General features: G+C 44.0%; 1 protein-coding gene across 4 annotated transcripts in view; it reads right to left on the bottom strand.

Annotated features, from left to right (window-relative positions):
• Positions 1 to 5,215: 5,215 nt before the first annotated feature.
• TTC12 (tetratricopeptide repeat domain 12) overlaps positions 5,216 to 14,985 on the bottom strand; it is a 35,094-nt gene continuing 25,324 nt past the window's right edge. For all 4 annotated transcript variants that reach the window (XM_073320843.1, XM_073320841.1, XM_073320844.1 and 1 more), the window contains 7 exons: positions 14,781 to 14,915; positions 14,507 to 14,611; positions 13,568 to 13,636; positions 12,495 to 12,596; positions 10,824 to 10,923; positions 7,395 to 7,620; positions 5,216 to 5,376 (listed from right to left, as the gene is read on the bottom strand). In XM_073320843.1, the coding sequence (XP_073176944.1) occupies positions 5,301 to 5,376; positions 7,395 to 7,620; positions 10,824 to 10,923; positions 12,495 to 12,596; positions 13,568 to 13,636; positions 14,507 to 14,611; positions 14,781 to 14,915 (813 nt within the window). In that variant the 3' untranslated portion in view covers positions 5,216 to 5,300. The remainder of the gene's footprint in view (positions 5,377 to 7,394; positions 7,621 to 10,823; positions 10,924 to 12,494; positions 12,597 to 13,567; positions 13,637 to 14,506; positions 14,612 to 14,780; positions 14,916 to 14,985) is intronic.

The raw sequence follows: 14,985 nt of genomic DNA, 5'->3' as shown, positions 1-14,985 counted from the left end.
CTGCTTAAATTGCAATTTCAGTTGCTGTGCTATAATCCATATGCACAATACCAGGCCATAGATTAGTTTGCACAAATGCTGCAATTACGTTCATTCAGTAACTTTGGGCCAGATCTTTAGCTGGGGTAAGTCCACGTAGTTCCATTGACACACGTCAAGCTTAACCAAGGTGTCCAGGGTGAATCGGTATCACCGGCTTATGGTGAGAAGGAGCCTTGTTTGTGCCCAACGGGGAAAACAAGGGGTTGCCTGCAGCCAGTGGGTACAAACCAGCCCACTGCTCGTTCCCAATGTAGGCTACCACTTTACATACCCTTTGTGACACTCCAGTGCCCAGTCCCTTGTCTTCTGGACACTCACAATGCACCCTGATCGGCTGCACCCTAGTTTATTGGTTTCACCTCAATTCAACTCTCTTTGCACAAGGCACAGACATTTCTACAGTAAAACCACACTGAAGTTTATCTAGCAAAGCTTGGGTTAAAGATTCAAATAAAAGTAACCAAGTGGATTTGGATACACAAGTTTACGGGTAAAAGAAAAACATAAAATGCAAACTGTAGCCTACACTAATTAACAGGTTACGTTCCTGTCTCATAAGGTATTTCCCAGACAGTGGTCAGTCCTCACAGAACTGGTCCAGTCCAGAGAGCTGGGATTCACTCTTCAGGAGCCATTTCCACCGGCAGAGTATCTCTGCCCCCCGAATGAATAACACCGTATGCCCTTTTTTCTTCTTCTCTTATACACTCCCAGACTTTTTGCCTCTTTTCATAATCAGGCATTTCTTGAACTTTAGCTCAGCCCTGAAAGTCTCCTGTTCAGAGTCTTTTTGTGGGGTTCTTTTGTCTGTGTAAACACTCCGGCCTGCATCTGTCCAGACTGAAAATACAGGGCTGGACTGGGATGAAAGATGTTGACTGTTCTCACTCTTGCCTGTGTTGGTGAGCCCCACAACATCTCAGGCGACATGCTTCATCTCCAACAGCTTGGAACAGAATATTCTACCATTTTCATCTCTCAAAATATTTCCCGTCCAAACATCTTGCAATTACCATGAGGTTCAGCTAGTTCTTAGATTTCGGCGAGACCACACATGACTTCCTCACTGGTAAAGTGTCAAGAAGCCGCTCCAATATAGGTGTAACATTCCCGCCGGGGCATGCCTATGTCACAACCCCAGACAAGGACCAGGCCTCTTGTTCTGATTTCACATGGGGATTACCATTCTACTTTTCACTTCTGGACTTGCCTCCCTAGGCATTTCCCAAAGGAAACTTTTGTTTTCAGCACCAACAGACTGACTCCTAGAACCCATTAGCAGTTTACCACCTGAATAGAAGCATTAGCACCACCCTCGTTCAGAACTAAAGCATGTGATTTAGGGGAATGTTCAGGAATGCTGACTATCTATTTGTCAAAAGCATAAATGGCTCATATGGACCACAGCAGCAACAGCCTCTCTGGCAGAGTGACACACCCCTCAGGGGAGAGGTACAGAAACAGACACAGTGGGTGTTGATCAGTACAACTATGAAGAGCCAATTACTGCAGACGAGGTGGCCACAGCAATCCTCCTGGGAATTTCCCCACTATAAATACACACGGGCATTTACTGTAAGCCAAACTAACCTCCCAGATTACTCCAACTTCCTGGCTCACATTCCTGTCTCTTGGGCCTCATGCTAGAGCTGCTGCTGCCTTTGTTTTCACAGTCACTGAACTCCCAGCCACGAGAGCACTCCCTGATTCTTAAATACCAGAGACTATGGAAATTCCCCACTTAGTTCTATTCTTTCCATCCGTTTGAAAAAGTAACGTTGCCCCATTGCCCGGGCCCTAGAATAGAGAGAGGGGCAAGGCATCGGGGGCAATTTTTAGAGAATCTGACATGTAGATCTCTAAATATGGATCGTTGTAGGGTTTGGTATTTGCACAGCAGAGCTGTCGGCCTGTTGCTGGACCCACAGCTTTCATGGATGGCCTTCCAGTTCCTCAGACTTGCTTCCTGCCTCTACAGTTCCACAAAAGCAAAGCTGCAGTTGGGAATCACATATTGCAGGGCGCTCACTTTACTGACCTTAAATGGGGGGATGTAGTGATCAATATACAAGTGATTGAAACATCAGGCATCCCATTCCCAGTGGGAGGAAGGAATCCCCTGTCCCATATTCTGCATCATACACTGTGGCTCTGCTCTTCAGGGGTGTTTGGTTGTCAACATTTGCCCCCCCAAAAAAGTGGTGGAAGATGCAATGGGCAGATTCCCCCAAGTCACAATAGGGAAGAGGCTCTTCTAGGAGGCACTGGGGACGAGGCAAAACTTTGATTGCATTAGGAAATCTGAGAACCTGAGCAGAGTTTAGAATTCTGTTCTAATGACTTTGGGGCATGATTTTCCATGACACTATGGATCTTTGCACTACACTGCTGTAGAAACAGCCCAGAGGAGCCTTCAAGTAGTTGTGCTTCCATCAGCCCCTTCATGTTGATTAGCTAATTGTGTGGCTACAATGGGCAACCACCCACTCAGCACTCCTGGTAGTTTTCAACAGCGGACAGTCATATGACAGTTCTCATTATTGTTCCCTAGGTCTTTCGCTAAGTAAACATACTTCTGTTCAGCTGGTGCTCTTTGGATTTTTTTGGTAGAACCAAACATCTCTGTAAGGCTCCTCAGCTATATGACTGCCACTGATGTCAATCTGTGCTCTGCTTTTTCCTGTAACTTTCATCTAATTGCTCAGTTGGTGTCACCTGGATATTGTTCCTAAGTAAAGTAACTGACATGTTTTTCCCCACAAACTTAAGCTATTTGAATACCCTCAGGGCTAAAGAGTTAAATATGAGTAACCAGTATGCCATCTAGCGGCTGGAATACAGCACCAGGTTCCATAGTCATTGCATATATCAAGGTGAGCACAGCAGCTGGAAGAAAAGATGATTTTGGAGCACCAGCTGTGTTTGTGCAATAGGCACCACTATTCTGCAAAGCTAACAGGTAAACAGGCTTCATGTGCTGTGGCTTAGTGCAGTTCTGCAAACACCCACCTGCCCATAGATCCATGAACTACAACAAGGCTGAAGTCTTCAAAGGGAGGAAAAGGAACCCAGCCATAGAATGATGATAATTCGGCTCTTGCACTGGCATAAATCTGGAGTAACTGGAGGACTACCAGAGTAAAACCAGAGTGAGATTAGAATCACAGCCAGCGTATCTGACAGGGAGCCTCTGAGGATGCCCATGACTTGGCTGATCAGCAGAAGTGGCCACGGGGGGGCTGTGACTCCTCACTTCATGCTGGCAGAAATGGCGACAGGTCTGTTGGGCAGAACACCTCTTTCTGATAATCTGTGGAGCGTTGTAAGAATCCCACAACAGTAACTCCTTTTTGGGCACCTACCTAACTTTCTGCGCTCCTTTGAAAAAAATCCTAGCCTGAGGTTTTAGGAAGCTCACTTTGTGCATCCATTACTCAGCTTTTAACACACTTGCTAGCCGACAGCTGCCTTTGCATACCAATGTCAATCTCATTTTTAGGCAACGCCTTTGGAAAATTTAAAGAGGGAAGAGCTCTTCAAGAAGTGAATCAGACACTGAACAATAACATTATATGTTTGTTCAGTTGATTTCCCATGCTATCTGCAAGCCAATCCTTGTATTTTAAGGGTAGCAGGATTAAGAATGAGACCATCCCAGCACTTCAGATTACTACATGTACAATATCCAAAGAGAGACGAAAAAACCCCATGTGCAGCAGCATTTCCTTCCCCTGAAATCAGAAAGATTAGTGTATTAAGCTGCTACTCCAAAGAGAAGATAATAATATATAATTTGACAGCCACTACTCTTTGGGGAAGAGATTACATACATAATAGCCATCTACAAGTGTCACGGAGGGAGAAGGGAAGAGTCTATTTCAAAATGAAACAAGACTGTCCTATGTGCTAGCTGCTTTATATACATACACACACATTATATATTTTCTGTATTGCAAGCTGAAAGCTAAACATCTAGCAAAGATACTGAATTTACCATCATAAATTCTGTTCTTGCCTAGTTTGGATTCTGCAGACTCTTACCAGAGACTTTGAGGTGTGTGTATGTATATAATGGGGTGCCTCTTAACAGCGACTACTATTGCTGCTCTTAAGTCAGGGATCAGTGCCATATGGCATCTGCACTGGACATATTTTCCACATCCCGAATGCTAAGCCAAGCTGTCTTTTCCAATTCACTGACCATTAGTGGGTATGCCCATTTCCTCATCTTGATCCTACCTTTCTGATTCTTTAAAGCTGCCAATCTACTTCAGCAATAAAGAACCCAAACACAATTTCAGATCCTACTATCTCTTTAGACAAACCTCTCAGTTATGTGGTTTGTGCCGCCGCTACAGAACAGTGTCTAGTTGCACTGGCTTCTCTCTCAGCCAGGTCTTCAGATAGTAGTTATGGTTTGATTTAGCTTTGAAGAGATTAGAACAATTGATTACAGGATAGTTTGCCAGATAGAGTTTTGAATAGCCACTAATTCAAGGCCAACCACTCCAGGAAACAGACAAAAAAGAAGCACATGCTATTTGCATTATTATATTTTAAATCAGACTGAGTTTGATTATACAGAGGATTGGGACTGTTGAGTTTATAGAGATGAATAAGAGGGGATGTGACAGAGGTAAATGAAATAATGAATATTAGTGAAGGTAAATTGGGTGATCCTATTTATTCTCTCAGAAGACAAGAGCAAATGGAAGTGATGAAGCTGAAAGGCAGGAAGCATAACACTGATACATGGAAATACATGGATATTTTTGATATCAGCTGATAATTAGCCAGTGAACTTCCTTGCCACAATCTGATTGAGACAGCGTTTGGCAGAATTAAAAAAAAGATGACATTTATATGTAGCAAGAACATCCACCATTATGTTCCATACATTTGAAACAAGTTATATAAACCCTCAGGCTTCAGGACTTAGCCAACCACTGACTGACAGGGGTTAGGAACAAAGGCAGGTTATTCAATAATTGTCCCTTATGGGGACTCTCACACCTTCCAGTGCTGGCCAATGTCAGAGCCTGGAAACTGGATAAGATGGACCAGAGGTCTGATCTGGTCTGAGAGGTGGTATGGTGCCAAGGAACTGACTTTCATTCCCCTGGCCATGGGAGTTGCAGTTTGATAAAGGATTGAACGACTGTCTAGTCTCTTTGAACAATTTTTATTAGAGAAGAATGAGCAACAGCAAACAGAATACTACAGTATTAACAACCTATATTCAAAAACATTTGGGGAATTCAAAGACCTTGCACGTATTTCATAGAAGAGTTAATGATTGCCATTCCATTGAGCTCCCGCAGTTGAAGAATATGCCTGCAACAACCACAAAAGAAAGCAAGGATCAGATGTCGGCAAGGATGGCATAGGACTGACAATGCAAGAAATCTAAACTTCCATTGCTCTATTACATCCCATGCACAAGCTGTCGGAAATCGTTAATACCTTATCCAACAGATTCTCCATAAGAGGGGAGCAAGACAGACAAAGCTTATATATTACTGTTCCCCACACAGCAGGAGAAAATAAAAGAACATTAAACACACAGAGATACTTTATAAAAATGTCCAAGCAGAATAGTAGGTTTTAATCTATTACAGCAGACATCTAAGGTCAGTAGAAGTAGTAAGAGTGAGGTCTCTCCCTTTTACTCTCTAGCAGCTTCTGATCAAGGGTTTGCATTACATTTTCTCTGCTGAAAGATTCAATTTGGGAACATTTTCTCTAACTGGCAGAAGTGAAGAACTCATCAACTGGGAAGCCAAAACCTTACACCCTGATCTTTATTCAGTAGCTCAGCATATATATTAGTATGCCCATGCTCAGCTCCTATGACTGGACTGCAGGGTGTACAGCAATTAATGGGTAATGTGTAGTCTGCTAGGACCTCTCCGTCTCTCTGTAGACATTCTTTCCAGACGTTTACGCTCTTGTTTTGCTCTCAGGTCACTTCTCTGATCTCTACAATTTGTCATATCATTCCTTCCACTTTCATTCTTTCAACAGAAGCAACATTATAGAGCCGTGTAAAACGATTCCCAGAAAGCTATCCAAGCAAACCAACAGTGAACAACACAGACATCCAGTGTCTTCTGGCTTCACCAACATGCAAAGACCCATTCAGACAGCAACGTGGACAATTAACACTCTGCCTGCTAAGACACTCCAGGCAGCAAAAGCAAAGGGCATCATGCACTGCGATACTGACTACAGCTAGATGGGTTTAGCTGGAACTATTATATGCACTAGATGGACAACTATCACACAACCCCATTTTAAGCCCTGGGATCCTCTACCCCATGCTTTCACACTCCCTCATGCTCATAAAACATTTTGTTTTGACCTTTTCTAAACATTTCTGAGATGGCCCTGGAAATCCACTCAATGGGGAGTCAAGGCTCCCAGGGCATCTGGGCCGCTGAGGAGCTGGAAGCCCTGGCTCTGGGGCAGGGGATCTGGTGGGCTGCTCCAGAGCCAGGGAGCTGGGTCTACAGAGGTGCAAGGGATCTGGGAACCGTTTTCCCAACAACACTGAAATATTCTGGCAGACAAGTTTTGATTCTGTGGAAAGTAAGTTTTCCATCAGACAATCATCCCTATGGAAAGCTCCGGGTCTGCTCTGCTGGCCAGAGCCTGTGAATCTGCTGTAGCAGCCGAGGGAAGCCGACACGTGTCTGGTGATGCTCCGGAGGAATGAGCCTGTGCTGCCCATAAGGCTCCAAGCATACAGAATACGAAACTGACAGCATGCCCCCTCTGTCCCTCCCGCCAGGAGACGGCATGAGAGCTCTCTACTCCCTGTCAGGATACAGGGGCAGACGGTACCTGCCCAAGGAGACACAAGGTGGGGGAATGTCCAGAGAGCACCCATCCCAACACCCATAAAAGAGGGAGATGAGGAGACAATCTCTCCTTCCAAGAAAGTAAGAAATTAGGAGGAAAAGAGAGAGATGCCTGCCTCCCTACAAGCAGCTGAGCGCACAGAATGGTGAGAATGCCAATGTACTTGCCATGACTGAAATGAAATTTGGAGCCTCCAGGCAGGACTCAGGGACAAAACCTGGTGGGAATCCCAGCTAGAGGGAAATTGATGGCTCTCTCACTATATCTGTAACATACATGGTATCCGCATGGCTCTGGGGTCCCTGGTTTACCTCGGTCCCTGCTGCTGGGTCTCCCGTCTTTTCCACAGACCTCTGGTGGTAGAGTTAGCTCTCTAGCTAGTAGGTACCTGGTTAGTTTTTCAAGCCCTGGTGCCTTAATATATATATTTTTTTAGGAAGATGTCACATAGGCTGGATGGTGCCCAAGGATAATAATCAGCCCCACAATACCTTGGCTCGGCAGTGCAGAGCTTTCCTAAAGCAACTGCCGCGTTCTTTTGCACAGAGGTTTTCTTGGCTTCACCACCTGCATGTTTTAATAAGATCATCACAATGTTGGAATTCAGCAGGGATGAAGCAGCTCCAGGTACTTCGAAGCATCTGCTTAGGCAAAAAGCAGCGTTCCCCACCACCATCTCGTTCTCGGAGGCCAAGAGCTTCAGCAACACATCAAACTCTGGGAAAAGAGAAAGGAACAACTTGGAAGGTACGTCCAGCAGAGGGCCAGGCCCCAGAGACACCAGCAGAAATAGCTCTTTGAAAATGGATGGCAGAATGGAATAGTGACATCTGATACCATGGTGGCTGCAATAACTAGTCAGCACTGGAAACTGGACAGAGAAGAAAATGCAAATGAAAAGGAGAGCATGAAGCATGGCAACACCCCATCACATGGGGCTGCCCCCCCCAGACCCAAGACACAGTTTTGGGAGGAGTTGCAGGCTGCTTGCTCTGTGGAGCGGATCGCCAAGCACAAGATCTTGGTATCCGGGAGTAGGTCAACCAAGTCGCTTGTGCTCATTTCACTGAGCATCACTGACACCAACCCCTGAGGAAACAATCTAGTCTCCCATCATGGCTCAGTGGCAAATGGAAAAGGAGGGAATGAATTGCATCAACCTCCTCTTCTCCAGCTGAGAGCCAGGTGTGGTTCCCATGCAGAGAATTAATACCATTCTGAGTGCGATCAGAGCGGGGTCTGACAGCTGTGCAACAAGCTCTTCTTTCCTCTCCCCTGAGCGTCCTCCCTTCGCTGCACTCCTGCTGGCCACGGAGTTCTGCACTGAATCTGAAATTCAAAGTCCAAGCCCCCTTCTGGCAGCATAAGCTCAGTTTATGCATCTACAGCCGTGCTAAGATGGAAAGCCACTGCCCTAAGACCACCACCAAAAAAAAAAAAACAGAACCAGAACCAACAAAAAAGCGCAATGCAGACAGCCAGATCCTCAGGTGGCCTAAATCAGCACAGCTCTGCCAGCTTCAGTGGAGCTATGCCAATATACACTAGCACATCATCTTGATACGGAGCTGCGGCGCTGTTGGCAGCTCCTGCAAACAGCAGCAACATCTCCTAAGGCCACAGGTTCCAAACAGCATTCAGAGAGGCTGCTTTAAAAAAACACAAACAAACAAAAAAATGATGTCCTTCTCATGCTGAAGATCCCCCACGGGCTACACAAATCTGCTCTGATTTTTCTTACATCGTCCCTTCTGTTCTTCCTAATCACATCATCCTTTCTCTTTTGTTCTGCTGTGACAATAGCTCCCGAGAAGCTGGGCTGCTCCAGACCGCAGCAGGGGCACCAACAACGATCCATTTCAGAAGCTGAACTTGCTAGCCCGATTGGAATGCAGTTTAATGTCAGAGAACTACAGCTTGACCTAAAAGGGCTCCCGGCAGCAAAACAAAATCTGGACTGCTGAACTGAGCTGACAGTATAATGTGACTTAGCACAAGATGAACACCCAGAGCTTGGTTGGAAAGCATCACATTGTAGCATTATTAGTAACATGAAGAAAGGATGTGCATCTCTCCACACACCACATCAATTAACAGCACTTACATGGGGTGTAAAAAGGAGAGAAGGTGCTCTAAGTGGCTTTTAATGGGCCAGAGTCCTTAGGGTTCAAGTTCCTCTTGACTTTGAAATCTTTCCCTTGATGCTACCAGGAAAGAAAGCTCTCAAATATTTCTTTGTAATTGGCTAGTGAGAAATAAAGATCTAAAAACCTAGAGATCTGCTCTGAACCCCCTGCAAGAATGAACTTGCAAATAAATAAACCCCAGCTTCATTATGCTGTTTCCTTGTCATCTCATCTTCTCACATTAATAGGGCACCACACTGTATCTCATTACCCAGCCGAACAAAAGGGAAAGAGAAGCATAGAGTTTGGAATTAAATGATCTTTTACTTTTATCAACATGATCTGCACTCAGTCTGTCCTTAACAAAGAGTTGGTTAGTCATGCAATTAGGATTAAGGTCTCTGGAGTTCCTAGAGGAAACTCCAAAGCACTGAGCCCCTGTGGGACAAAGTTTTACTCAGTTCTGCATCTGAAGTTACCAGACACAGAACAGCAGAAGCAGGTCTTTTGCTTCCAGACTGTTGGGGCCAGTGGATCAGACAATGGCCTGTAAGTCAGGAGATCTAGACTCTATTTTCATCTCTCCCATTGACTAGGTGGGTGACCTTGGGCAAGTCTCTCGACCCCTCAGCTTAGTTTCTCCATCTGTAAGTGGTGGATAATAACGCCTGTCTACCTTTGCACAGTGCTTTGAAATCTGACAATGAAGAGTGGCTACATGCGGGCTGGTTATTATTATTATTAGTAGTAGTCAAAGAAAACTGAGGCAAGCTTAATTTATATAGATAGAGGGAGCAGGATGAAAATACTATAAAAAGATACCTACAGAGCCATAAGAATTAGTCTGACAGGAAGGAAAGGGATAATCCATATTAGCGGAGATCATCAAAATAAGGTGGTATGGCCCAAGAAGAGGAAAGAGAAAGATGTGACACCATGCATCTTTCTGAGCGCAATGAGGCATATCTGAGATTGGAATTCGCTGCTCAGAAAGAGAATCTCAACTACAGCAATAGCAACATTCAGAAATAGTAGAGGCAGATGTCTACTGCGATCCAATAATGACATTGGCAGTTGGACCAGGTGATCCAAAAGGTGCTGGCCAGGTTCAGGTATAACACAGGCATTCTAAGGTCCTGCAGAGTGGAATGGACTAAAGCTAGATTTTCAAATGTTCTGAACAGTGGTACTGCACACGATCACAACTACATACTCAAGTGCTGATAACTCAGAAAGACTTAAAGGCACTAACACGAAGGAAACGTTTGTGGTGACACTCCTTCCACCCTCTTATTTTACTTAGGCCAATCTTTCAAACTTGCAGTCCAAGGGAGCTGGAGCTGCATGCTACCTCTAAAAGTTAGGCCACTTTTTCAGATGCCTAACTATGGTTTAAGTATCTTTCTTCAGCTGCTGCACTGGGAAATCTGAACCTATTTCTTTAGCCTTTTCTAGTAAGCTGCTGACTGGATTAATTCCCGTTAAATGTTGTTCAGTGTATTTCTCCCAGTCTGGGGATCTGCAGATCAAGCCATTTTACTAAGCTAAGTGCAGCCTCCATATTCTACATTCATTATCTGCTGTGCACATTTCCACTTGCACATGGCTGGAAGGCAAATGAAGCACTAAGCTAGGAAGTGAAATGGTACATTTTTCTGTAAACATGGTGGCATCCGTATGGGAGTTTAACAGAATTAATGCTCAGCTCCATTTTAGAGGAAAGAGTGTTTCTGTGATGGGAGCCCTGGGATAAACCTCTGCATTCAATCTTGGGCTAATAAAGTTGTCACTTACTTTTATCTGAGTTCACCACCTCCTCTCGAGCCTGGCTGTTGCTTTGAGTACAGACAGCAAGGGTCTTTATAGCATAACAGGATGTGGTCTGTCCACCAGCCTGGATTTTAATTAGGATTAAAAAAAAATACATATATAATTTACAGTCCACACATCACAACTTTTGCAAGAACAGAGAGAACATCTCAAGTACTGGAAGGTTGTTTGTGGATGCTTTATGCCTGGGCATAAGTATCAAATCAAGATCCTTCTTGGAGATGCTGATATCTCTTTTAAACCCACCAGCTCATAACTATGCACAGAAATAGACTTTCAGCAACTCAAACCCTCTTGCTATAATCATCTGACCTTTGACAGGACTATATACACCGGCAGGAATAAATCTGCTACGCAAATTTAAATTAAAAAAGAGCATTGTCATAAATGAATAGCTGATAAGGGAATAAATCCATCAAAGGGCTAGATTTACTACCCCACAAAGGTCTTTCTTTATACTTCCATGTACGAAACTCATTTGTTCTCTCTGCTCTGTGAACACTGCAATCTTAAATCACTTCAGGAGATGAAAAGCTAGTGCATCTGCCATTGAGTCACCAGCCCACTGGATATCTTTTGTTTTGCAAGTGACATTTGAAATTAAGAGCTTTGAGCACATACACATGGGCCACATTAGCTTCTATGTTCTTAGATAGCGCTCAAAGTGGCAAAAGCCATCTTCTCCCTGCACGGAACACACAGGTACGACCAAAGTCAAAGCTCTGGTATTGGACTCATTTCAAAATTGGTAATTAACTCCGTTACCATGCCAGTTACAAAAGCTGAAGCTGGCGTTGTACTTTTCCATGCCACTTATTATTTGTATTACAGGAATACCTACAACCCCAACCAGGCCTGGGCTCCGAACTCCTGGATGCTATACAGACATATTAAAATCACAGCCCCCTGACTTGTTCCACCGTTCATTTAAGATTCAGTGGAAAAGTTCCTGTTTACTTCCATGGGCTCTGAACCAAGCTCCCTATATTAGGATCCAACTGGATCTGCATCAGTGGACTCCTGTGTTTGCTGAGAGCCCCACTGACTGAAGTTGGGCTACATCTGAGCACAGGTGTCTGCCCCACATGGACAGTTACAGAATTGGGGACTTAGTTAAAGACAAGAAACAACAGACGGGTGAAACACGGGCAAGGGAGAAGGCAGCATGTGTGTATGCTTTTGTATATACTAGCTATGTGCATACTGTCTTTTTAACACGCTGTTCAGCAGGAGTGATCACAATCCCTACCTAAACCTTCTCAGCTGGCATCACCACAGAAACGAGTCTTAAGAAAGGATTTGAAGGGAGACTGGTTGTGGCTTTACAGACTTTCAATTAATTTATTTCACCTTTGAAGCTTTTGGGCATTGGATAAGGACACTTTTCTGAATGTTCAGTTAGTGACATAAACCCAAATGATTTATAGGGGATGTAATATCTATAAAAGCAATGCCCTGTTTCCAGTCAGTCCTGTAAGATTCCTCTGTGTCTCCTTCACATTTTTACAGGTGAGGTTCTCTAAACAGAGAAAAGAAGAACACGTAATAAATATAATAGGGTGGGATTTCTTCAGTCCCAGGGAAAACCCTGACTCTGTGGGAGTGCTATGAAGTGGAATCAGTTCAGGAAATTACCTTCAAGAATCTAAGCATTCTCTTCACCACACCTCCTGTCACCGCCTCTTCTACTGCCATTGAGCTCGCTGGCAAGATGTGACTTAGAACCCCAATGGCTCTCTTAATAAAAATAAAAAAATTAAAAGGTAATGACTTTTCTCTTAAGCGATTACGTCTTTCTGCCCTGTGCTCTTTTATTAGGCGTCCCAATAAGTCCTTTGTTTGTGTAGGTGGCTGGGTAAGGCCAAAGTGGGAATTAAAGGGGCAAGAAAAATATATATCCTTAAGGAAATGTTATTACAGAACAATAGCTTTAGCATGTTGCTCATTTTAGTATCTAGACCCAAACTCAGCAAAGCTCCTAATGGCTCAGCCTAGGGAGAGGTGATTCCAAGCTTCAGCATGACTCCCGCCAGCTTGAACTATGGGAAGAGTTAAAAGCAGCTCAGTAGAGCTACCACTGTTTCGGAGTGGTAGTAAGTAAAATAGATCAGCATGGCTTGCATTCGTTCAGTCAGAGGAGAGATATTCCCAGCTGACACCACATAAGCGCCACCAGCTTGCCTTGGAAGAGCTGGCATGAATGGGAGTTACACACATGTATGGACTGGGGTACAATACCCTGGAAATGATTCAAGCACAACAGCTGAAACAGAAGACACCGAGTCTGCAGTTGGTGCTTTGCTTCTGGATTCATTTCTTTGCCTATCTCTGGAAGAATTTTAATAACTAAAACCATCCTGGTGATAATACATTGTAAAAAAACTTCCCTGACAAGATGTTCCAGTCACAGAACACAGAGAGCCTCTTACATCAAAATAAAAGTCCAAAACAGAGCAAGGCAGAGAACTAAGTTGAATTTGGGTTCTACATCAATAACACATTCAAAAAAAAAAAAAATCTTGGCTTTAGGATCATTATGACCTTGATCCTGATAGTGCAGATTACCTTGACTGGGGCCACAGAGCTAAATCCACATGGGTGCAACAGCTTGACCTAAAGAATTCAGTTGTAAATTCAGGGCCTGAAGCTGCGAATTTAGTGCAGGGTTGGTTACACAATCTTCCCTTAGCTCATAGGTATCCACTTACCGTCACAATCCTTCCATCTTTACTACCAAGCAGAGACAAACATCTCCTGCTAACATCCACAGCATGCTCCTGAAACAATAAGCAGTATTAGAAATTCAGGTCTAAAGGGTCACAATCAAGCTTTAATTAGAAATGGCATTAAGAAGGCAATCACATGGCAAGGAAGCTTTCAAGGGAGATTTCCACAGCCACAATTGACAGTAAGGTGCCTAATTGCCATTTGTGCAGTTGAAAAATCTCCCCTTCAATCCTTAGGGCATGGGTAGTTTTGGCTTCACTGAGCTTTGGATCAGGCCCCAAACTTGCACTCAGGCAATGTAGTTGAGATCGTGAAATAGAATACAACCTTTCCTTGGTGGAGAGGAATGAATGTGCATCATTCAGATTTCCACTGGTCAGGCTGTAGAGAGGAACTTTACACTGTACTTTCTGCCACAAAATATTAAGGAAACATTAAATGTTTATGTTAAAAAAGAACGTAATCAAAAAGGATCCCAGAGTTCTCCTCACATTAATCATTTTACAGAGGGAAAAAGGGGACAGGGTGAAGAGCCTTGGTAGAACAGAATGTTAACTGCCCGGATGCTAGCTCTTGAGCCCCGAAGTTCACTCCCATGTCTGCTGTGCAACAGCCATTTGAAACAGATGTTCCTGATCCGTAACAGTGTAATTAAACTTTCCTTCCCAACGCAGACTGAGAGATTCTCAATATCCACCAGTAGAATGACCACAGTAGTTCTCCTTCCAGCCTCCTAGTCCATTTAAATGCTTTGAGATTGCAAAGACTCCCATTAACTTCAGTGGGCATTGGATAAGGTCCAAATACAATAATGAGAGAGAAAGGGGCTGGAACTGTTCCTGCAGCTTTGAGGCTTCAGGTAAGTGGTAAAAGCAATCAGGAAGCTTCTTCAGAAGATCAGTAAACTTTGCATGCCATACCTGAATGACCAAATTTGATTCTAGGGATAAGTTCATCATCAGGCCCAGCACTGCGAACAAACACTCTTGGTATCCTGCTGAGTTGCCAGTGAAGCAACACTCATCCTACACAGAGAAGAAGAGACTATTCAGCATCTGATTCAAAATGAACAGGTTCAAAATCATGGATGTCCTCAGCCCACCTCACATCTGCCTACCGATCAATAATTGTCAGACGCTATGAGATCTCTGCAGGAAACACTGTTGAACTAGTAGTATTCATTAAGTTAATTACCACAAGCTTTAAACAGGCCTGCCAGCATTCCTGGTTTTCAGCCATCTGCAGTCGGATGACTGCATCAGCACACAGGTCCCCCATTGTGTCAATGCACTGGGCAAGGGCTGGCTGGTTCACCTGGTTGACGGTTTTCTTTAAAAACAAGAGTAGAGAGAAAGAATATTCAGGACAACAGTGATAAAACAATAATAAAGTGCAGAAT

The sequence above is a fragment of the Lepidochelys kempii genome, chromosome 22, assembly GCF_965140285.1.
Source record: "Lepidochelys kempii isolate rLepKem1 chromosome 22, rLepKem1.hap1, whole genome shotgun sequence".
Classification (NCBI taxonomy): Eukaryota; Metazoa; Chordata; order Testudines; family Cheloniidae; genus Lepidochelys; species Lepidochelys kempii.
The sequence above is the reverse complement of the archived record's forward strand: the minus strand, read 5'-3'. Positions and strand labels throughout refer to the sequence as shown.